Below are 26,025 nucleotides of genomic sequence, written 5' to 3' on the forward strand. Positions count from 1 at the left end.
GTGGAGCAGGGTAGGGCTGGCCACTGGAAGGGGTACTTGCTGTCCTTGGATCAGGCAAAAGCGTTTGATCGGGTTAACCATGAATACCTCTGGTCTGTTCTTCTGAGATATGGCCTGCCGAGGGGGTTTGTTGATTGGCTTAAGACCTTGTACGCAGGGGCAGAGAGTTTCCCGCTTGTGAATGGTTGGATTGGCCGCTCTTTTGAGGTTGGGTCTGGCGTCCGTCAGGGTTGTCCTTTGAGCCCGTTGCTGTACGTGTTTGCAATTGATCCTTTCCTTAGGAGGATTGATTGTGGACCGTTGGCGGGGGTGAGAATGGACCTGGCGGTGCCGGATTTGGCTCTGAGGGCGGTAGCGTATGCTGATGATGTCACCGTGTTTGTCTCCTCACAAGAGGAAGGCCAATGGGTGATGTCAGAGGTGGACCGCTACTCGGAGGCATCCGGGTCCAAGATCAACCGGGATAAGTGCGAGAGTCTCTGGCTGGGAGGGGGAGATCCTGGTTTTGATCTCCCGGACGCCCTTCCAGAGCCCCAGGAATCTGCAAAAGTTCTCGGCATCGAATTTGGCCAAGGGGATTACCCCAAACAAAACTGGGACAGCAGGCTTAAGATCGCCGCTCAGAAGGTGGATCAGTGGAAGGGTTGGTCTTTGACCCTCGGGGAAAGGGTTAACCTGATCAAAACATTCCTGCTCCCTTTACTGATATATCTGGCCAGTGTATGCATGTTGCCAGAACCTCTTTGGACCCGGGTCTACAGTGTGTTCTTCCAGATGTTATGGGGGAACAGACTGAACCTAGTGAAGAGGGAGGTTACTTACCGTACGAGGAGACTAGGGGGGTTGTGTATGGTCAACCCTGTGGTGTTCCTAGTGAATACCTTTCTTAAGACCAATATAGCAAACCTCTGGTCAGAGAGGGCTCCTCCGTGGGTATCCTCCTGTAGGGGATGGTTTTGGCCTTTCTTCCAGGAATGGGAGACAGGAGGGCAAGTGAAGGATCTTCGCACACCACACGGGCATCTCCCGGCTTACACTACCCCGGTTCTGAAGGTTATTCGTCGGTGGGGTCTGGGGATGGTGGAGATTAGGACTCTGTCGAGGAAATTCCTTGACAAGAGGGTCCTGTCTTCTCATTTCCAGAGGCCATTGGCGCTCAAGGACTGCCCAAGTCGGGATCTGGAGGTGGGTTTAGAGCTTTTGAATTCTATCAGGATCCCCTTGAAGTTTTGGGACTTGACTTGGCGCTGCTTCCACGGGAAACTGTGTGTGAGGGACAATCTGAAGTGCAGGAGCTCTGATGACCGGGGATGTCCCCGCGAAGAGTGTGGAGGCATGCTGGAAAGCATGGAGCATTTTCTGCTTCATTGTCCCTTTAACACAGAGGTTTACACCAGGGTGGGCGCTTCCATTGGTTGGCCTTGGCTGGCCAGTCTCTCCTATGCGGAATGGGCCTATGGGGCATTCAGAAACCTTGGAGGCTGGGACCGGTGCACTTTATTCCTAGTCAGCTCAGTGGTTAGGTACTACACGTGGAACGCACGGTGTTTAGTGTCGACGCAGCGTAAAATCCTCCCTGTGGATGTGGTGGTTAGGAACATTCTCGGTGACCTGGTGAAGGTGCGTTCTCTGGAGTACGAGAGGCTGGGTGCTGGCAGGGCCTCTCGTCTATGGAGGGGCTCTGCCTTTAAAGTGCCTTAGCCTGTTGTCCCCCCTGGTGGTGGGCTGATGCTGGCACATTAGTCTTTTTGTTTTGAGCAGTTGGTTTATGGTAATATAGGGCTTGCAGGCGCTGAACTTGAGCTTTAGGGATTTGTTGTTTGGCTTATAGTGTTATATGTATTTGTTATTGTATTTATTGTTGTAGTCTATTTGTATTCTTATGTATTGTATATATTGTTAGTCTGTGTGTATTTTATGTAATGTATATATTGTATATATTGTGTGATGCCACCTGGGGTTTGGGTTTAGTTTAGGTTGGGTGGTGGGTTAAAAAGGGGGAGGGGGTTTGTATGGGACTTTTATATATACAGAAAATCCTGGACTGGTTCATGGACGTCTGGTAACATGTACTGGGGGCATGGGATGCGGGACCAGCTCAGGGCCAAAAAAAAAAAAAAAAAAAAAAAAAGGGGTTTTATTTTGTTTGTGTTGGTTTTTATTATTTTGTATATATTATTATTGTTGTTGTTGTTATTCTTTTTGGTATATTACTGGTATTGGGTTTTTGGTATTGCAACTGGGCCAGGAAATTCACATTTAGTATTAGTGTATATAGTTTATTAGTATGGTATGGGTATTATGGGTATTATAGGAATATGTCTTTTGTAAATATTGTATATATTTGTTTGTGTGCAGGAATGAGTGTGGGGTGGACCGGTGTTGTATTTTATGCTATGGTGTTGGTTTTATGATCGTTATATTGATATGTTCTGTCGGATATGATATGTTTATGTTTTGTAATTTTTTTATTGTTATGTTTGAAATTTTAATAAAAGATCTACAGGATATAACTCAGGATCAGTACAGGATAAGTAATGTAATGTATGTACACAGTGAACCCACCAGCAGAATAGTGAGTACAGATCTGGAGCTCAGATGTATATACTGTCTATCAGTGTCTTCCAACCAGGGTGCCTCCAGCAAGCTGGGAGTTGTAGTTTTGCAACAGCTGGAGGCACCCTGGTTGGGAAACATTGATCTATACAGTGACTTCACAAGACAGTTTACAGGACTCACAGGCACTTTCTTCTTTTCTGACTGCTCTGGATAACATGATCTTTAGCTCCGCCCTCATAAGTGACATGATCGTGACATCACCACAGGTCCTCAAAGATATCACCCTCTCCAGCGTTCAGAAGGTAGAGAGCAGCTCCTGGTCGGTCATTTATGTTGTGTGTGTGGAGATTGATTTTTCTTTGTAACTGCCGACCAGGACCTGCACGATGCAGGGGAAGATTTAGAATTTTAAATGATCGCAGCTGCGGGCCCCCACCCAGGAACGGCCCTCGAACAGTGTCCGACCCTTCAGCCCGCCTTTGCCTCCTCCTTACCTGCATCCGCCCGTGCCACAGCAGCGCAAGGGGTGGGGGGGCGGGGGGGGGAGTATCGGGTATGTCATGGTTAGGGGCCACAGCATCAGTCACCCGGCCAGCCCCACAGTCCCAGCTCTGAGAGTGAGGGCCGCACATAGTGTACAGCGCAAGAAAAGATGCTCTCAGGCAGGCCCCCCTTGCAACACCACTGCTGGGGGCCCCTACCTAGTCGCCCCCCCCGGGTGCCTCCACTACGCCACTATATGACACAGTATTCATTTTTGCATAGCGGACACACTGGCCTGTCCATTATATTTACTTGTTTCACCCTCCATGTCCTTTTGATGACACTTGGGCCAATCCCCAAATTTACTAATGCACTCTGGAAGGGGGAGGCAAGTTCTTAGGCTAAGTTTCCACTTGTTTTTTTTTTCTGGCAGTTTTTGGAATACTGCCACTGCAGTTTTTCAGCCAAAGTCAGAAGTGGATCCATAAGGGAGGAGAAGTATAAGTCCTTCCTTTATATGTCCTATTCCTTTTGAATACACTTCTGGCTTTGGCTCAAAAACTGCAGTGGCAGATGTCCAAAAACTGCCAGAAAAAGAACCAAGTGGAAACTTAGCCTTATCGTAACAGTGAAGTAAAAAATGGTCTAATAGAAAAGGGAATTAGGCCATTTAAGGCAGGAGACCTAACTCCAGGAGCCCTATAGTAGTTACATAAATACATATGCTCTTGTTTATTAATCTTTGGGTGCATTCACACAACGTTTTTGCAATACAGTTCCCGTATACGTTTTCTATGTGAAAACCATATGGAACCGTATTGAAAACCGTATGCATTGACTCTCCATTGAAAACCGTATCCCAAAAGATGCATCAGTTTGTGTCTGTTTTGTATTCTGTACGGTTTTGCCAGTTTTTTTCCTGTACCCTAAACCGTAGCCTACCACGGTTTTTGGTCCGGGTGAAAAACTGTATGAAACCGTATACTGTACCGTATACTGTATTTTTCTTGGAATTTCAATCAAACAAGTGAAACTTTAGTCATAATGGAGTGAAAAGTAAAAAACGTATACGTTTTTTTCTTTAAAAAAGGATGCAAGCGGACATCATTTTTTAAACCGTATACGGTTTTTAACTGTATACCAGTTAAAATTTGTACACACGTTTTGATACAGTTTAGTCCAGTTTTGAGGAATCAGTTTTTCATCAAAACTCTGATACGGGAACTGTATTGCAAAAACGTGGTGTGAATGCACCCTTAAATTGAAATTATATTTATATGTATAGCATCAGTAGAATTATAATTTACTTTACCTCTGTGGTTATATTGTTTCAGGAACAACATCATCATCATTAATTGAAACAATTGAACCAGATAACAAAAATGCTACTCAGTCACCAGTTCCTGAAGCAATCTTCACAACTCTGTCTCCTCACATGGGTAATAGCAGTCAACCAGGTTTGCAGAGAAGTGAAAGCCCCACATTTACAAAGCCTGAAACTACGACTCAAACTGTGCAAATAACTGACAATGCAACAACGCCACAGTCTACAAGTTTAGGGACGAACGTTTTATCCGCACAGACAACAGCGGTACCTGGCAACATTGTGAGTATGCGTTAAAATGTGTCTTTGTATAGTATAGGCTACGTTAAATTTGGTCATTGATATAACAAGAATCATTAACCAGCTCAACAATTGCTATGTCTGCGGTATTAAAAAACATTAATTCCTGAGCTACATCAATCTGTTCCAGTGGTCAGAGCAGCATTATTGTTTCTGCTTTAAAACTGTTCTTTGTCACAATTTTAGATTAGCGATCTCCTGCACGGCATCCTGCCAGCCCCGGGTGGGGGGGGGGGCGACACCCCCTCCATGCCTCCATGTATCTGTATGGAAATACAGCATTCAGGTATCTCCGGCATTTCCATAGAGATACATAGTGGGGGCGTGTCGGCCGTCGCTTCTTGCAGGGGTCGACACGCTCCTGGGAAGTGCCCGGTTGCCATGCAGGAGATCGCGGAGGTCCCAGTGGTTGGACCCCCGCTATCTAAAACTTGTCCCCTAGCCTTTGGATAGGGAATACGTTTTGCTGCACTGGAGTGCTCCTTTATGTAAGATGTCAATGACTGTTTTGATTTGGTTTTGATTCTGATTACAAATCAGAATGATTGTTATATCTTGGACAAGTATGTCTGTCTTTGAACAGCTTACCTCTTGTCAACCACCTGAAGACTTTAAACATTCGGTGTTCGGCAATTATCTCTACATGGTCATTCTAAAAAAGGGGCGGCAAAGAGATTGTGCCATTGCTAGAGCGGAAAGGTATGGATAGAGTATAAGCGTCCCTACTTCCCTATGGCTGTATACACAGTGCTCAACAGGAATTAATACTGCTTCTTATTGCTTCTTCCCAATGAGGCATGTGATCATTTGATCAGGTACCTACAGTGAGCTGCTTTGCTGAAAATGTCAGGGGCTGTATTCCCCCTGCTACAGGGGCTACTTAGTCAGTCACAGTTACAGGATAAATCAGCAATAATAAAAAAAAAATATATTCTGGTGTGAAAATGCACCCCAAAATTTGTTTTTGACCCTATGGAGGCACAATATATAAAATAAAAAAGTATAATTATATTGAATATAAATTAAATCTAAGATAAAAAAAAAAACTATAAATCTAGCCCCACTCCTTTATACACCCGTTATATATTTTTAAAGGGATACTCCGCTGCCCCCTGCTGCAGGCAGTGTTCATAATTTTTGTTTTGCCTAACAGACAAACAACATAATTTAAAACAAAATTTTAGCATCACTTTGTGCTTTTAATTAGCTAAAAAGTTAAATAAATTAAAAAAATAAACTAAGTTAATAATGAAAACACACTCATCACCCAAACATTTTTTTAACCCCTTCCCTCTGTGGCAATTTTTGATTTTTGCACTTTTGTTTTTTTCCTTCTCACCTTCTAAAAATCATAACACTTTAATTTTCAATTTCCACCTAAAAATCCATATGAGGGCTATACGGTCACAAGGATACCCATTTTATATAGGTTTAATTTTATTTTACTACTAAAAAAATTATAACTACATGCACCCAAATTAATACGTTGAAAAATGTCCTTTTCTGACCCATATAACTTTTTTATTTTTCCGTATAAGGGGCAGTATGAGGGCTATTTTGGACTTTTTTTTTACGTCTACACCATTGACCATGCGGTTTAAGGAACAATATATTTTTATAGTTCCAACATTTACGCATGCAGCAATACCACATATGTTTATTTTTATGTACACACTTTTTTTTTAATGGGAAAAGGGGGGAGGGATTCAAACTTTTATTAGGGAAGGGGTTAAATCAAATTTATTAACACTTTATTTTCACTATTTTTTTTTGCAATGTTATAGCCCCCATAGGGGACTATAACATTGCACACACTGATTTCCTACACTGATCACTGCCATGCAATAGCATGGCATTAATCAGTGTTATCGCCGCTCAACTGCTCCTGCCTGGATCTCAGGCATCCTGCAAGCTGTTCGGGACGCCGCGATATCACTGCGGCGGTACCGAACAGCACCACTGAGCTAACCGGCAATGTTTACTTTCGTTTTAGACACAGCGATCAAGTTTGATCACTGCGTCTAAAGGGTTAATGCTGGACATCAGCCCTATCGGCGATGTCCGGCATTAGCCGTGGGTCCTGGTTGCTTATAGCAACCGGGACCCACCGGGTATGATGCACGCTCTCCTGCTGAGCACGCCTCATACCTCGAGAGCCGCAAATGGACGTTAATGAACGTTCATTTGTGGCAAGGGGTTAAGATAAAAATTACCTAAAAATAAAGCCTTGTGTAGCACAGGAAAATGGCACATAACTGAATAAAAGGCGCTTTATAGCTTTTAAGTATGCATATACAAAAAAATCTGAAAATGTCTCTGGTCAGGAAGTGGGGTAATAAGCCCGGTCTGGAAGTGGTTAAGCTGAATTTGGTCACAAAATTTAAGGGAATCTGTCCACTCTATTTACTGTGAAGAGCTGCAGACACGGTTGGATAGCTGTTAGAGTTAAAAATCAAATTGTACCTTTATTAGAGCCGATGGTGTTTGCCAAACTTAAAAAAATAATCTCTTTACTTCTTAGCCGAATGTGGAGTCGGTTATGGGCTACTTACATGCCACCGGCTTAGACTGTAAGCCAGGCCTTGTATGTCATTCAAGGAAGTGCTGGAACATGAAGACAAGCAGGGAGGTGTGCCAGATTGTGGCACTTGAGTACCTTGGCTCTGCCTACTTGACACATGGCTGAGAAATAAATAAAAAAGCAAGTTTTACATAGGCGTGCGCAGGCTATTGCATTAGGGTGTGCACCCTAAAGCACAAACTCGCGCCGCGTGCGTGTGTATATATTTATATATAAATATACATAAACATACACACACACACACACACAAATACACTCTTGCTTGCATGCACACATACATAAACAGACCTGCACTCATATAGGTGCTGTATAAGTCCCTGCACATTAGGTTGGCAGTATAGTTCCCCCACATTAGGTTGGCAGTATAGTTCCTCCACATAAGGCTGGCAGTACAGTTCCCCCACATTAGGCTGGCAGTACAGTTCCCCCACATTAGGTTGGCAGTACAGTTCCCCCCACATTAGGTTTGCAGTACAGTTCCCCCCACATTAGGTGCAGTACAGTTCCCCCCACATTAGGTGCAGTACAGTTAACCCACATTAAGTGCAGTACAGTTCCCCCACATTAGGTGCAGTACAGTTCCCCCACATTAGTTGCAGTATAGTTCTCCACATTAGGTGCAGTATAGCTCCCCACATTAGGTGCAGTATAGTTCCTCCACATAAGGCTGGCAGTACAGTTCCCCCACATTAGGCTGGCAGTACAGTTCCCCCACATTAGGTTGGCAGTACAGTTCCCCCCACATTAGGTTTGCAGTACTGTTCCCCCCACATTAGGTGCAGTACAGTTCCCCCCACATTAGGTGCAGTACAGTTAACCCACATTAAGTGCAGTACAGTTCCCCCACATTACGTGCAGTACAGTTCCCCCACATTAGTTGCAGTATAGTTCTCCACATTAGGTGCAGTGTAGTTCCCCCACATTAGGTGCAGTATAGTTCCCCACATTAGGTGCAGTATAGTTCCCCACATTAGGTGCAGTATAGTTCCCCACATTAGGTGCAGTATAGTTCCCCCCACATTAGGTGCAGTATAGTATGAGTGGTCTAGGATTGTGAAAATGATCATGCCCTATGTCGGGGAATATCTTTGACACTAGGGCCTAATATGTAGGAGAAATAATCTCCCTAAGGTCTCCGTTTTGTCAGAAGATATAATAATCATAATATCATAATTCAATTATGAATGATTATTTATGGTCAACAACATAAAAAATATGACCGTTATGAATTGCAAAAAATATACAAAACAATGCAATTCACCATATCTGGGCTTGACTATTTCCCAGATATGAGTTTTAGGAAGTAGTGGTAAAAGTAACGTTTGCAATATAATAAAATAAATACAAAGTTATTATAAAAATGATTTGCAGGTTTATTGGTTATAAAACATTAAAGGACATCTGCAGCAAAAGACAACTTATGTACTTATCCACAGGATAGGGGATAAGTGCCTGAATCCGGGGGGTCTGACCGCTGGGACCCCCCGCGATCTCCTTACACGGGGCCAGGAATATCGGCCGCAGAGTGACATCGTGGCCAACACGCCTCCTAGATGTAGTTCTATGGGAGAGGTGGGGAGGCAGCATTAGTGCCTCCCCACCTCTCCCATAGAACTATATGGGGAGGGGGCGTGGAGGTTATGCGTATTAGCCGCTCACCGTATCATGTGGATAGGGGATAAGTTGTCTTTTGCTGCAGATGTCCTTTAACATAGAAGAGTAATATAAACAATATGATATACAGGAATATACATGAATAAGTTTAGTTAGAAACATCAACATCACAAAGGTTGGTTAGTTCAGATATCATATTGGTATTACTCTGAAAAGAGAACTTCACATCTCATGATATCAAATGGGCATCTAATCACTAGATATACAAAGTGTGAGTAAACCCTGCCCAGTTCTAATCACAACTATCTCTGGTAGTCAGATACAGTACTAATAATTTAAGTCTTCTTGAGTTTTCTTATGAGAATTATTATATCATGTGGGGGAGCAGAGAAAGATCCATAGACTATGCTATATGCAATATGTCAGTGCATTGATCCTCATAAGACATGCCCTGTTCATCTGCAATAGAAGGGGGTGTGGCTTATAAACTAACTTTACCATCTCAGTATGAAGATTATATGAAGCCAGTTCTGCTTATCTTCATGATATAATGCCACCCACTTTAAAAATGAGACACTTAATCAGAAAGGAAACCTGTGTATCTTACTGGGAGTATGCATAGTTGCACTTCTGGATAAAGGAAAGATGGCTGCCTGGGGTCCATGGAAATGCCTATAGTCATAACCAGTCATCAGAGAAGAGAGGACTTTGGGAAAATATTTTCCCCCTGACTCTTCATGGCTCCACCCCTTCAGGTAGCTACTAAGAACTTCTGTGATGTGATGCCTCTTTGATGGGGATCCTGTGATGCCCCCCCTGTGTCTCCCTTACACATGCTTTTAGTTTATTCCTTATCTACACCTCCCACCCCAAAATATATAAGATTATCCAATGATGACCTCTGCATGTGAGTATGTAGATTGGGGTCTAGTTACATGACATGACAGCTACACATTAATTCATTATAATAGCTATACATATATGAATGTCATGTGACTAAATTTATGGCCACTATAATCACTTGTTCTATCATTAAACATCTTTGTTTTTAAATCCAGTATAATAATCATGGATTACCTTCTCCGCCATCTCAAATAAATTACCTGAGAGAGACAAATTCTATTTACAATAAACCAATAAAACCCACACCTGTATCCACCTGTTACCAGTATTGGTCACTTAGTATGCATATTGTCTCATGTTTGTCTTTTAATCCACTTTCTGCTTACCTGAAACATTCCATTCTGTATGGCCATGTTTGGAAAATGTATTAATATTAATAGTAATTAATTAATTAAACTGAACCATTTGATTCAAGATGGAAGCCTGAAACTATCTTGTACCTCTCATATCATTACTCTGATTTGATCCTAGGAAAAACACCAAGAAGATTAACATTTTATGATTAATTTTCTTTTTACTTCAAGCAGATCTATGAGTAGTATAGGTGCTCTCATGTTAGCGAAAATCACATTAAAAGTATTGTGCCATTTAGCTAATAGGAGGTAAAAAAAAAGAATACAGCAGATTCATAGTTATAAGTCTGGTATATTCCTTATGGGAGCAGCCTGTCATCCACTGTTGATTGTAAAAAGAGAAGACAAGCGCTCCGTGGTGTAATAAAAGAGAGACAAACTTTCATAAAAAGGCTGTATAGCCGCTCACCTGGAAATGTTGTGTAACAACATACACAACAGTGGTGAGCACATAAATGTATAGCGTCCGCAGACCCCCGGCAAAGTGTAGTAGAGAGGAGGGTGGCTTCAACAGGAACGCCTGTTCCACGTGGCTTAGGACACAGACAGCAAAGAATAAAAACAAGGGTAGTTTATTTTATTGCTCACACTGTTGTTTCCATCAATGCCTGATGAAGCTGCGGAAGCAGTGAAATGCGTTGCATTCTGGGAAATAAACTACCCCTGTTTTTATTCTTATCTCTGCTGTCTGTGTCCTTCGTCACGTGGAACCGGGATTCCTGTTGAAGCCATCCTCTTCGCTAATCCACTGTTGATAGGTGAAAGAAGAGCTCTCCTCATGAATTATAGTTATAACAGTAGTAGGTTCTTTCATTAAGCATAGTATTCAAAAGACACAATAAGCTATTTGAGTGATCATGACATCAGGCCTGTCCTTATGCTGCCCCTAATTTGGCCTTGTTAGGGCAGTGCAGCATGAACACATTTTGACATTTTATCCAATGCTTCATTGAGTTATTTGCATATTAGTATTCTGTGAATATACAGGTTGTTTTCAGAGCCATGTATATAATACTTACTACTGGTCATAAACTGTTCAAACATTTTTTCAACTTACAGATCTGCCTAGGCCTTGGAAGCATCCCGTCAAATTCACAAGTTGCTTGCTTTCAGTATGAAGAAAAACCTACTTGTGTAAGTTGCTATATCTGTAGCTAAAACGTAATACTCCTCTATATGGTAAAACATCGACACATTGGAAACAATTTCAGTGCACAAAATATTAGCTTATTTTTTTTCTTTAAGGGTGCATTCACATGCTAGTAACTAGCAGTAGGATTCCCGCTGTGGGAAACCCATTGCGAGTTACGCTACTACTCATTTGAATGGGATCACAGACAGTCTGCAAATCTGACACTATTGTTTACTGTCTGTAGACCCGTTGAGATGAATGGCAGTGTAACACGCAGCGGGTTGCCCGCAGCAGGAAACCCGGTGCCAGTTACTAGCATGTGAACTTACCCTAAAAGTAAGAGTTGTGTGATTGGCAAAGGTGCTATCATCTGCAGTTTTTAGATTTTGATTTGTTTGTAAATCCATACAATAATCTCTATAGAAATTAAAGGCATACTTACAAAAATTAAACCGTTCCACCTGAACACTGAAAAAAAAAACTCCACCCAACTCTCATGACTATAGGGGACAGTGTTAGAGCAGCCACAGTGTTAGAGCAGCTTTTAATACATTGTGTTCAGAAGAGTTTTGATAACCTTGCAAAAGGTGTGTATACTCATAATACAAAACTAAAATTTAATGGAGACCTAAAACATAGAAACATAGAATGTGTCAGCAGATGAGAACCATTTGGCCCATCTAGTCTCCCCAATAATCTGAATCCTATCAATAGTCCCTGGTCCTATCTTATATGAAGGATAGCCTTATGCTTATCTCATGCATTTTTAAACTCCTTCACTGTATTTGCAGTGACCACTTCTGCAGGAAGGCTATTCCATGCATCCACTACTCTCTCAGTGAAGTAATACTTCCTGATATTACTTTTAAACCTTTGCCCCTCTAATTTAAAACAATGTTCTCTTGTGGTAGTTTTTCTTCTTTTAAATATGCTCTCGTCCTTTACCGTGTTGATTCCCTTTATGTATTTAAAAGTCTCTATCATATCCCCTCTGTCTCTTCTTTCTTCTAAGCTATACATGTTAAGGCCCTTTAACCTTTCCTGGTAAGTTTTATCCTGCAATCCATGTACTAGTTTAGTAGCTCTTCTCTGCACTCTCTCTAGAGTATCTATGTCCTTTTGGAGATAGGGCCAAATGAAAAGGAAGAAAATGATAGTTTTCTGAGATGACAAAACTGATCTGCATTGTCTATTGGTTGTTATTGAATTGGTATTGAGGTTACATATTGATTTGAAGGAATCTGAGCTGCAATACCAGACACAGTCTATGGACAGGATTGATGCTATATTTTTCTGCTGTCAAATAACTTTTTTAAATAAGGCATTTTCTGCGCCCAGTTTCTTGATGCTAAAGCAATAATGTATGAAACAAAAATCAGGTGTTGTAGTGAAATTCTTTTTATTTTACTATTGTCTCTTACCTTTCCCAGCATTCCATGTGGCCAGGGACAATATCTCATAAGTCACATGGTCTCCAGGGGAGCGTGGATGCTGCAGTGGGTGGATAGCATTACTTCAGTCAATCCCTTATACTCTGCTATCCGTCCACCCACTGCGGCATAGCCATGTCCCCCTGGAGACCATGAGATTCATGACTTATTGTATCTGCCCACATGGAGAGACAACAGTAAAATAAAAAGACTTGCACTACAGCACTTCTGGTGTGGATCCTATGCATGAAAACAGGACAAAGAAGCACATGGAAGTAATAGAAGCATATTACACAGTATTATAACTTGAAATCATGGGCTCAAAGGCTGAAAGAAAAGGAATTGTGGAATACCCCTTTTAGCTGAAGGTGAAAAATCAAAACCTTCTGAACATTTTCCAGTCAGACATATTGTAAACACAAGTTCCCTTGCTCTTAGCTCTTGCAATGTTTCACAAGTAAATATTCCCTTGTGGCAGTTTTTACCTCCTTCCTATAATTGTTCTATAAATGACACAAGGACATGGAAGAAAGCCTAGACCCTTGTAAAGAAACATAATGGCATGTCTGTTTCTGTTCAGTGTTATGTGTACAGCATAATGTTATTTTAATTCTATAATAATTTCCAAAACAAATGGAGTGTTACGTTTTTTTTTAGAGCTGATAATAATGTCATTAAAATGATTTGTTTACTTGAAGAACAAAGGCTGGAAATGAGCTGAGTAAATGCAGGTGTTATAGGAAAATATCATTCTTAAAGGGATAGTCTCATCATAGACACTATAGTGGTGGGTTTACTGTACAACAAGTTACTCTGTTTCCGTAGTATATGGTGCTGTGCTCCATAACTAACATTAACATCTATGGGAATTGCTGTTTTTGTAATTCTGCCCCCCTCCAGTCATTGCAGGCAGGTCAGATGGGGTCAGGGGCCTCTGTTCTAAACATAGGTGAGGGTCCTAATGACAGGACCCACATCTATCAGACATTTAAAGTGTTTTCTTTGGATATGCCATAAAAGTTCAAGATAGGAAAACCCCTGTAACTTCTGTTATACCTTTAAAATTCAGACATGACACCAGGTTCCTGAGACAGAAGAGCGTAGGATCACCAGTGATTTTCTTCACCTGTACAACCAATTTTTTTTCACCTGTCTGAGGAGTAAAATATAACAAGATTTTCACTATAACTAACACTATTGCTGCTTTAGTTTTGTTATATTTTACCTGTTTGGGGAGTAAAACATAAAAAAAATCACTATAACTAACACTATTGCTGCTTTAATTTTGATATAAAATATCACTGGTGGAGATGACTAGCTAGTGGGAGGACCCTTTGCTACAACAACAACAACAACAACAACGCACATACAGCTCAGTAAGAAAACATTTCACTTAACTTTGATGTAAATGCTACAGCATTATAGAAGTTCCTTGTGTTTATTTGAAGGGTACAGGCTTTCGATTGTCAGCTTCAGTTACCACAATTCATTTCTTCCTTATCCCAAATGGAGATCTACATCTATTTTTCAGGCACAAACAAAGAAGGGCAAGTGTAAAATGGAGCCAATTCAGCTATAAATATATTTTTGGAGTGTGGGAGTACCCAGATGATACCCATCCAAAGCAGTGAGAACTTTCCTACTATATGCAGATGCTGTCCCTGGTAGGATCTGAGTCCAGGAACCCACTGCTGCAAGGCAACATAAGTCACCTTAGAATCTTCTAGCCTTGACTATTTCTATGGTTGTGATGGCAGTCAAAATAATAATTTGAACACCCCCACTATCAACGCATGGTGTGTACTTTGTTCTACTTTCTACCTTTGGGATGTACAAAATAATACTGTATATAAAATGTATTTTGCAGGAAAATCTTGATAAAGAAAAGAAAGAAGAATTAAGGTCTTTTCTGTGTGAAATACTGAATACTACGCAGTGTAATATAACCATTCACTCTTCAGAAGTGAAGCCAACGTGTATCCTTTGGGTCCCAACCTCAAAAGGTAAGAAAAAATAAATCTGATTTCCAATGTGAATTAAAACTGCACTGAAACTAATAGGTTTGATAAAGAAAGGAATGCATAATAGTTCCCTGCAGGGCCGGCCCAAGACATTGTGCTGCCTGGGTCCAAGAGTGAAATGCTGCCCCCGCCCCCCCCCCCCCCCCCCCCCCAAAAAAAAGCATTAGGCAGGCAGCAGTTCCCCCACATTAGCTAGGTAGCAGTTTCCCCACATTAGGTAGCATAGTTTTCCCACATTAGGTAGCAGTTTCCCCACATTAGGTAGCATAGATTCCCCACATTAGGTAACATAGATTCCCCACATTAAGTAGCAGTTTCCCCATATTAGGTAGCAGTTTCCCCACATTAGGTAGCAGTTTCATCACATTAGGTAGCATTCCCCCCATTAGGTAGCAGTTTTCCGCCATTAGGTAGCAGTTTCCCTACATTAGGTAGCATAGTTTCCCCACATTAGGTAGCATAGTTTCCCCACATTAGGTAGCATATATTCCCCACATTAGGTAGCATAGATTCCCCTAATTAGGTAGCAGTTTTCCCACATTAGGTAGCAGTCTCTGCACATTAGGTAGTATCCCCCCCCCCATTAGGTAGCAGTTTTCCACCACTAGGTAGCAGTTTCCCCACATTAGGTAGCATAGTTTCCCCACATTAGGTAGCATAGTTTCCCCACATTAGGTAGCATATATTCCCCACATTAGGTAGCATAGATTCCCCTCATTAGGTAGCAGTTTTCCCACATTAGGTAGCAGTCTCTGCACATTAGGTAGCATAGTCTCCCCCCCCCCCCGACACACACATAGACTCACCTGGCCTGCACAGTGCTTCTCCTCTCCGCCGGCAGCCTTACGAGTGACGTCACTGACGTCCTTCTGCATCGGTGTTGCGTGACGTCCCTCGTTAGACCCAGGCCGGCCGGCCGCAGGCTCACTGTGTAAAAGTAGCTGATTCGCTATTAAGCAGCTCAGACTGCGCCGGCACTGTGGCCATTTTGGATCAGTGAGCTGCGGCGGCGCAGTGGCAGGGCCAGCCCAACCATGAACCCAGGTACACAAAAAAAAAATGGGCACAAAATGCTGCCCCTGAAAAAGTACCGCCTGGGACCATGGTCCCACCAGGTACCATGGTAGGGCTGGCCCTGGTGCCCTGTTATTTCCCCATATTAGAGAATATTATCCATATTTATTGATAGAGGTGAATAGGTTTCTAAATTATTGTAGCAAACCAGACAAATTGTCTCTCAAATGGAAAGGAAAGTACACATTAAGAGTTGATGGAAACAATAGAAATAATATGGAAATCAGTGCAGAAATATTATGTATTACTATAGTATTACCATTTTTTTTATTCTAAGTATTGTGGGCCACCACAATTTTTCATGATTCCTTGTTTTTTGCCATACATGTTTAACATGGAATACACATGTAAGATATGTGTATTTTCTTAGTTTAATCAAACATATAATACAAAGCATTTCTACCTAGGTTTATCATAAATAAGGATTTAAAATGTTGAGAGAGAATGTGGAATACACATTTTAGGCCAAGTTGCCTGTTTTTTGTTTTTTTTTGTTTCATTAAACATAAAGTATTTCTACCTGAGTTTAACACAAATATGCATTAAAATCATTGACTGGCAGTCTCTCCACCACATAACATTAACCCCTTAAGGACTGAGCCCTTTTTCACCTTAAGGACTCGGCCATTTTTTGCAAATCTGACCACTGTCACTTTAAACATTAATAACTCTGGAATGCTTTTAGTTATCATTCTGATTCCGAGATTGTTTTTTCGTGACATATTCTACTTTAACGTAGTGGTAAAATTTTTTGGTAACTTGCATCCTTTCTTGGTGAAAAATCCCAAAATTTGATGAAAAATTTGAAAATTTTGCATTTTTCTAACTTTGAAGCTCTCTGCTTGTAAGGAAAATGGATATTCAAAATATTTTTTTTTTTAATTCACATATACAATATGTCTACTTTATATTTGCATCATAAAATTGATGAGTTTTTACTTTTGGAAGACACCAGAGGGCTTCAAAGTTCCGCAGCAATTTTCCAATTTTTCACAAAATTTTGAAACTCGCTTTTTTTCAGGGACCAGTTCAGGTTTGAAGTGGATTTGAAGGGTCTTCATATTAGAAATACCCCATAAATGACCCCATTATAAAAACTGCACCCCCAAAAGTATTCAAAATGACATTCAGTAAGCGTTTTAACCCTTTACGAGTTTCACAGGAATAGCAGCAAAGTGAAGGAGAAAATACACAATCTTCATTTTTTACACTCGCTTGTTCTTGTAGACCCAATTTTTGAATTTTTGCAAGGGGTAAAAAGGAGAAAATTTTTACTTGTATTTGAAACCCAATTTCTCTCGAGTAAGGACATACCTCATATGTCCATGTTAATTGTTCAGCGGGCGCAGTAGAGGGCTCAGAAAGGAAGGAGCGTCAAATGGTTTTTGGGGGGCATGTCACTTTTAGGAAGCCCCTATGGTGCCAGAACTGCAAAAAACCCCACATGGCATACCATTTTGGAAACTAGACCCCTCGGGGAACGTAACAAGGGGTAAAGTGAACCTTAATACCCCACAGGTGTTTCACGACTTTTGCATATGTAAAAAAAAAAAAAAATGTTTTTACCTAAAATGCTTGGTTTCCCTAAAGTTTTACATTTTTAAAAAGGGTAATAGCAGAAAATACACCCCAAAATTTGAAGCCCAATTTCTCCCGATTCAGAAAACACCCCATATGGGGGTGAAAAGTGCTCTGCTGGCGCACTACAGGTCTCAGAAGAGAAGGAGTCACATTTGGCTTTTTTGAAGGAAATTTTGCTCTGGGGGCATGCCGCATTTAGGAAGCCCCTATGGTGCCAGGACAGCAAAAAAAAAAACCACATGGCATACCATTTTGGAAACTAGACCCCTCGGGGAACGTAACAAGGGGTAAAGTGAACCTTAATACCCTACAGGTGTTTCACGACTTTTGCATATGTAAAAAAAAAAAAAAAAAATTTACCTAAAATGCTTGGTTTCCCAAAAAATTTACATTTATACAAAGGGTTAAAGCAGAAAATACCCCACAAAATTTGAAGCCCAATTTCTCCCGATTCAGAAAACACCCCATATGGGGGTGAAAAGTGCTCTGTTGGCGCACTACAGGTCTCAGAAGAGAAGGAGTCACATTTGGCTTTTTGAAAGCAAATTTTGCTCTGGGGGCATGCTGCATTTAGGAAGCCCCTATGGTGCCAGGACCGCAAAAAATACCCACATGGCATACCATTTTGGAAACTAGACCCCTCGGGGAACGTAACAAGGGGTTAAGTGAACCTTAATACCCCACAGGCGTTTCACGACTATTGCATATGTAAAAAAAAGAAAAATTTTTTTACCTAAAATGCTTCTTTTCCCAAAAACTTTACATTTTTAAAAAGGGTAAAAGCAGAAAATACCCCCCAAAATTTGAAGCCCAATTTCTCCCGAGTACGGCGATACCCCATATGTGACCCTAAACTGTTGCCTTGAAATACGACAGGGCTCCAAAGTGAGAGCGCCATGCGCATTTGAGGCCTAAATTAGGGATTGCATAGGGGTGGACATAGGGGTATTCTACGCCAGTGATTCCCAAACAGGGTGCCTCCAGCTGTTGCAAAACTCCCAGCATGCCTGGACAGTCAACGGCTGTCCGACAATACTGGGAGTTGTTGTTTTGCAACAGCTGGAGGCTCCGTTTTGGAAACAGTGACGTACCAGATGTTTTTCATTTTTATTGGGGAGGGGAGGGGGGCTGTGTAGGGGTATGTGTATACGTAGTGTTTTTTACTTTTTATTTTATTTTGTGTTAGTGTAGTGTAGTGTTTTTAGGGTACAGTCACACGGGCGGGGGGTTCACAGTAGTTTCTCGCTGGCAGTTTGAGCTGTTGCAGAAAATTTGCTGCAGCTCAAACTTGCAGCCCGATACTTACTGTAATCCTCTGCCCATGTGAGTGTACCCTGTACATTCACATTGGGGGGGACATCCAGCTGTTGCAAAACTAAAACTCCCAGCATGCGCTGACAGACTGTACATGCTGAGAGTTTTAGTTTTGCAACAGCTGTAGGCACACTGGTTATGTATCACGGAGTTTGTGACCTTACTCAGTGTTTCAAAACCAGTGTGCCTCCAGCTGTTGCAAAACTACAACTCCCAGCATGTACGGTGCATGGTGTAAGGTGACTGCTGGGAGTTGTAGTTTGCAACTGCTGGAGGCACACCGGTCGTGAAACACTGAGTTAGGTAAAAAAAAAAACTCTAAGTTTCACAACCAGTGTGCCTTCAGCTGTTGCAAAACTACAACTCTCAGCAGTCACCGACAGCCAACGGGAATGCTGGGAGTTGTAGTGATGCAACCAGCAGATGCACCACTACAACTCCCAGCATGCACTTTAGCTGTTTGTGCAAGCTGGGAGTTGTAGTTATACAACAGCTGAAGGTACACTTTTCCATAGAAATAATGTGCCTCCAGCTGTTGCAAAACCATAAGTCCCAGCATGCCCATAAGGGAATGCTGGGAGTTGTGGTGGTCTGCCTCCTGCTGTTGCATAACTACAGCTCCCAGCATGCCCTTTTTGCATGCTGGGAGCTGTTGCTAAGCAACAGCAGGAGGCTGTCACTCACCTCCTGCTGTTGCTTCATCGCTGGACTGTCCCTCGCCGCCGCCGTCGCTCCTGGGGCCCCGATCCCAACATGGACGCCGGGGATCGGGGTCCCCAGCACCCGGGGTCGTCTTCCCGCACCCGCTCATGTCCTCCGGAAGAGGGGCGGAGCGGGTGCGGGAGTGACGCCCGCAGCAGGCGCCCTGATTGGTCGGCCGGTAATCCGGCCGACGAATCAGGGCGATCATGAGGTGGCATCAGTGCCACCTCACCCCTGCAGGCTCTGGCTGTTCGGGGCCGTCAGAGACGGCCCCGAACAGCCAGTAATTCCGGGTCACCGGGTCACTGGAGACCCGATTGACCCGGAATCGCCGCAGATCGCTGGACTGAATTGTCCAGCGATCTGCGGCGATCGCCGACATGGGGGGGCATAATGACCCCCCTGGGCGATATGCCGGGATGCCTGCTGAACGATTTCAGCAGGCATCCGGCTCCGGTCCCCAACCGGCTAGCGGTGGGGGCCGGAATTCCCACGGGCGTATGGATACGCCCTGCGTCCTTAAGGACTCGGGATGCAGGGCGTATCCATACGCCCTGCGTCCTTAAGAGGTTAAAGGGGTACTCCGATGGAAAACAATTTTTTTTAATCAACTGGTGCCAGAAAGTTAAACAGATTTTTAAATTACTTCTATTAAAAAATCTTTATCCTTCCAGTACTTATTAGCGGCTGTATATTACAGAGAAAGTTCTTTTGTTTTTGAATTTTTTTTTCTGTCCACAGTGCTCTCTGCTGACACCTCTGCCTGTATCAGAAACTGTCCCCAGCAGCATAGGTTTGCTATGGGGATTTGCTCCTATTCTGGACATTTCCTGATACAGACAGAGGTGTCAGCAGAGAGCACCGTGTACAGAAAATAAAAGAAATTCAAAAATAAAAGAACTTTTTCTGCAGTATATAGCAGCTAATGAGTACTGGATTTTTTTTTTAAATAGAAGTCATTTACAAATCTGTTTAACTTTCTGGGACCAGTTGATTAAAAAAATAAGAATAATGTTTTCCACCGGAGTACCCCTTTAACTGTAAAATCTTTTTCAATAAAACTTGTCTACTAATAGAATGGTTGGTAGAGAAAAGAGCATTCATGTAATTTCCTCTGCCAGGTTCCTCTACCAGTCCATTACTGCCTGCTGTCTGCTGGATACTTCAACTGCCAACAGTCTACCGCTGCCAGCTCTCTGTTTTCTACAAAAATTCATACCAGTCCACCACTGCCTGCTGCTTGCTTGATACTACACTCCCACAAGTCCACCACTGTCTGCTGTCCACTGTCTGCTGTCCACTGTCAACCAGTCCACTACAGCCTGCTGTCTACAGGCTACAACTCCCACCATCACCTTTGCTGCTTCTACTACCAGCCAGGTCTACACATACACAACCCATAATCCCCAAAAAAGGATTTGTTGCTCACTAATTGGGAAACCAATCTTGTTGAAACTCCTCAAAGGAAGAATTTAAAACCACTTTAAAACTACTACATTTCTGGGTGACACTATCAGTCTTATATGAGGCTTTAGAGCCTATGCAGTGTTATACATGTGTTTTGAGGCTTATTTCATTATTGGTTCACATAACCTGCTCACTGTGAACTAAACTGAACATGAGGCACACATATTACACAGTAAACTGCTAAGAGAATTTAGAGAATTATTTTAGTAGCAATTTTACAATAATACTGGCACCAAAGGCAATGCAGTTCAATGCAAAATCTGGTTGTCTATTTAACCCCTTAAGGACTCAGGGTTTTTCCGTTTTTGCACTTTCGTTTTTTCCTCCTTACCTTTTAAAAATCATAACCCTTTCAATTTTCCACCTAAAAAATTTTGCGTCGCCAATTCTACTTTGCAGTGCCATTAGTCATTTTACCCAAAAATGCACGACGAAACGAAAAAAAAAATCATTGTGCGACAAAATCGAAAAAAAAACGCCATTTTGTAACTTTTGGGGGCTTCCGTTTCTACGCAGTGCATATTTCGGTAAAAATTACACCTTATCATTATTCTGTAGGTCCATATGGTTAAAATGATACCCTACTTATATAGGTTTGATTTTGTCGCACTTCTGGAAAAAATCATAACTACATGCAGGAAAATTTATACGTTTAAAAATGTCATCTTCTGACCCCTATAACTTTTTTATTTTTCCACATACGGGGCGGTATGAGGACTCATTTTTTGCGCCGTGATCTGAAGTTTTTATCGGTATGATTTTTGTTTTGATCTGACTTTTTGATCACTTTTTATTCATTTTTTAATGTTATAAAAAGTGACCAAAATACGCTTTTTTGGACTTTGTAATTTTTTTGCGCGTACGCCATTGACTGTACGGCTTAATTAATGATATATTTTTATAGTTCGGACATTTACGCATGTCCGAACCACATATGTGGCGATACCACATATGTTTATTTATTTATTTTTTTACACTGTTTTATTTTTTTTATGGGAAAAGGGGGGTGATTCAAACTTTTATTAGGGAAGGGGTTAAATGACCTTTATTAACACTTTTTTTTACTTTTTTTTTGCAGTGTTATAGGTCCCATAGGGACCTATAACACTGCACACACTGATCGCTCATCCTGATCACAGGCGTGTATTAACACGCCTGTGATTAGCATTATCGGCGCTTGACTGCTCCTGCCTGGATCTCAGGCACGGAGCAGTCATTCGTCGATCGGACACCGAGGAGGCAGGTAAGAGCCCTCCCGGTGTCCGATCAGCTGTTCGGGACGCCGCGGCGGTCCCGAACAGCCCGACTGAGCAGCCGGGATACTTTCAGTTTCACTTTAGAAGCGGCGGTCAGCTTTGACGCCGCTTCTAAAGGGTTAATACCGCACATCGCCGCGATCAGCGATGTGTGGTATTAGCCGCGGGTCCCGGCCGTTGATTAGCGCCGGGACCGACGCGATTAGCGCCGCGATCCCGCTTCATATCGCGGGAGCCAGCGCAGGACGTAAATATACGTCCTGCGTCGTTAAGGGGTTAACATCTGGCAATTTTATGCAACATACAAGCCAGGCAAGGTAACACCCTTGTCTCTATGACAAGCTACCAACTGCATTATACATATTGTGTGGACACTTCTCAAAAAAATAAAGGGAACACTAAGACAACACATCCTAGATCTAAATGAATGAACTAATCGTATGAAATACTTTCGTCTTTACATAGTTGAATGTGCTAACAACAAAATTACACAAGAATTATCAACGGAAATCAAATTTATCAACCCATGGAGGTCTGGATATGGAGTGCAAAACCACACTACAGGTTGATCCAACTTTGATGTAATGTCCTTAAAACAAGTCAAAATGAGGCTCAGTAGTGTGTGTGGCCTCCACTTGCCCGTGTGACCTCCCTACAACTCCTGGGCATGCTCCTGATGAGGTGGCGGATGGTCTCCTGAGGGATGTCCTCCCAGACCTGGAATAAAGCATCTGCCAACTCCTGGATAGTCGCTGGATTGTTGGTGGATGGAGCAAGACATGATCTCCCAGATGTGCTCAATCGGATTCAGGTCTGGAGAACGGTCGGGCCAGTCCATAGCATCAATGCCTTCCTCTTACAGGAACTGCTGACACATTCAGGCCACATGAGGTCTAGCATTGTCTTGCATTAGGAGGAACCCAGGGCCAACCGCACCAGCATATGTTCTCACAAGGGGTCTGAGGATCTCATCTCGGTACCTAATGGCACTTTGTGTCAGGCTACCTCTGGCAAGCACATAGAGGGCTGTGCGGCCCACAAAGAAATGCCACCCCACACCATTACTGACCCACCGCCAAACCGGTCATGGGGGAGGATGTTGCAGGCAGCAGAACGTTCTACAGGGAGTCTCCAGACTCTGTCACGTCTGTCACATGTGCTCAATGCAAACCTGCTTTCATCTGTGAAGGGCACAGGGCGCCAGTGGCGAATTTGCCAATCTTAGTGTTCTCTGGCAAATGCCAAACGTCCTGCACAGTGTTGGGCTGTAAGCAAAACCCCTACCTGTGGACGTCGGGCCCTCATATCACCCTCATGGAGTCTGTTTCTGATCATTGGAGTTTACATATGCACATTTGTGGCCTGCTGGAGGTCATTTTGCAGGGCTGTAGCAGCACTCCTCCTTGCACAATGGCGGAGGTAGAGGTCCTGCTGCTGGGTTGTTGCCCTCCTACAGCCTCCTCCATGTCTCCTGATGTACTAGCCTGTCTCCTGGTAGCGCCTCCATGCTCTGGACACTACGCTGACAGACACAGCAAACCTTCTTGCCACAGCTCGCATTGATGTGTGTTACGCCGAGCGCTCCGGGTCCCCGCTCCTCCCCGGAGCGCTCGCTTCTCTCTCGCTACCGCAGCGCTCCGGGCAGCTCCACTGACCCGGTGCGCTGCGATACCGTCTCCAGCCGGGATGCGATTCGCGATGCGGGTAGCGCCCGCTCGCGATGCGCATCCCGGCTCCCGTACCTGACTCGCTCTCCGTCTGTCCTGTCCCGGCGCGCGCGGCCCCGCTCCCTAGGGCGCGCGCGCGCCGGGTCTCTGCGATTTAAAGGGCCACTGCGCCGCTGATTGGCGCAGTGGTTCCAATTAGTGTGTTCACCTGTGCACTCCCTATTTATACCTCACTTCCCCTTCACTCCCTCGCCGGATCTTGTTGCCATTGTGCCAGTGAAAGCGTTTCCTTGTGTGTTCCTAGCCTGTGTTCCAGACCTCCTGCCGTTGCCCCCGACTACGATCCTTGCTGCCTGCCCCGACCTTCTGCTACGTCCGACCTTGCTTCTGTCTACTCCCTTGTACCGCGCCTATCTTCAGCAGTCAGAGAGGTTGAGCCGTTGCTGGTGGATACGACCTGGTCACTACCGCCGCAGCAAGACCATCCCGCTTTGCGGCGGGCTCTGGTGAAAACCAGTAGTGACTTAGAACCGATCCACTAGCACGGTCCACGCCAATCCCTCTCTGGCACAGAGGATCCACTACCTGCCAGCCGGCATCGTGACAGTAGATCCGGCCATGGATCCCGCTGAAGTTCCTCTGCCAGTTGTCGCCGACCTCACCACGGTGGTCGCCCAGCAGTCACAACAGATAGCGCAACAAGGCCAACAGCTGTCTCAACTGACCGTGATGCTACAGCAGCTACTACCACAGCTTCAGCAATCATCTCCTCCGCCAGCTCCTGCACCTCCCCCGCAGCGAGTGGCCGCTTCTGGTCTACGACTATCCTTGCCGGATAAATTTGATGGGGACTCTAAATTCTGCCGTGGCTTTCTTTCCCAATGTTCCCTGCACTTGGAGATGATGTCGGACCAGTTTCCCACTGAAAGGTCTAAGGTGGCTTTCGTAGTCAGCCTTCTGTCTGGAAAAGCTCTGTCATGGGCCACACCGCTCTGGGACCGCAATGACCCCGTCACTGCCTCTATACACTCCTTCTTCTCGGAAATTCGAAGTGTCTTTGAGGAACCTGCCCGAGCCTCTTCTGCTGAGACTGCCCTGTTGAACCTGGTCCAGGGTAATTCTTCCGCTGGCGAGTACGCCGTACAATTCCGTACTCTTCAGAATTATCCTGGAATAATGAGGCCCTCTGCGCGACCTTTAAAAAAGGCCTATCCAGCAACATTAAAGATGTTCTGGCCGCACGAGAAATCCCTGCTAACCTACATGAACTCATCCATCTTGCCACTCGCATTGACATGCGTTTTTCCGAAAGGCGTCAGGAGCTCCGCCAGGATATGGACTTTGTTCGCACAAGGCGTTTTTTCTCCCCGGCTCCTCTCTCCTCTGGTCCCCTGCAATCCGTTCCTGTGCCTCCCGCCGTGGAGGCTATGCAGGTCGACCGGTCTCGCCTGACACCTCAAGAGAGGACACGACGCCGCATGGAGAATCTCTGCCTGTACTGTGCCAGTACCGAACACTTCCTGAAGGATTGTCCTATCCGTCCTCCCCGCCTGGAAAAACGTACGCTGACTCCGCACAAAGCTGAGACAGTCCTTGATGTCTACTCTGCTTCTCCACGTCTTACTGTGCCTGTGCGGATATCTGCCTCTGCCTTCTCCTTCTCTACTATGGCCTTCTTGGATTCCGGATCTGCAGGAAATTTTATTTTGGCCTCTCTCGTCAACAGGTTCAACATCCCAGTGACCAGTCTCGCCAGACCCCTCTACATCAATTGTGTAAACAATGAAAGATTGGACTGTACCATACGTTTCCGCACGGAGCCCCTTCTAATGTGCATCGGACCTCATCACGAGAAGATTGAATTTTTGGTCCTCCCCAATTGCACTTCCGAAATCCTCCTTGGACTACCCTGGCTTCAACTCCATTCCCCAACCCTGGATTGGTCCACTGGGGAGATCAAGAGTTGGGGGCCCTCTTGTTTCAAGGACTGCCTAAAACCGGTTCCCAGTACCCCTTGCCGTGACTCTGTGGTTCCCCCTGTAACCGGTCTCCCTAAGGCCTATATGGACTTTGCGGATGTTTTTTGCAAAAAACAAGCTGAGACTCTACCTCCTCACAGGCCTTATGATTGTCCTATTGACCTCCTCCCGGGCACTACTCCACCCCGGGGCAGAATCTATCCTCTGTCCGCCCCAGAGACTCTTGCTATGTCGGAGTACATCCAGGAAAATTTAAAAAAAGGCTTTATCCGTAAATCCTCCTCT

General features: G+C 43.8%; 1 protein-coding gene across 1 annotated transcript in view; it reads left to right on the forward strand.

The window, feature by feature from the left end:
* Positions 1-26,025, forward strand: part of CD34 (CD34 molecule) — a 118,421-nt gene that overhangs the window by 64,837 nt on the left and 27,559 nt on the right. Inside the window, exons 3-5 of the mRNA XM_056557954.1 lie at positions 4,377-4,648; positions 11,177-11,251; positions 14,547-14,682. Coding sequence (XP_056413929.1) covers positions 4,377-4,648; positions 11,177-11,251; positions 14,547-14,682 — 483 coding nt within the window. The remainder of the gene's footprint in view (positions 1-4,376; positions 4,649-11,176; positions 11,252-14,546; positions 14,683-26,025) is intronic.

This window comes from Hyla sarda, chromosome 2 (genome assembly GCF_029499605.1).
Source record: "Hyla sarda isolate aHylSar1 chromosome 2, aHylSar1.hap1, whole genome shotgun sequence".
NCBI lineage: Eukaryota > Metazoa > Chordata > Amphibia > Anura > Hylidae > Hyla > Hyla sarda.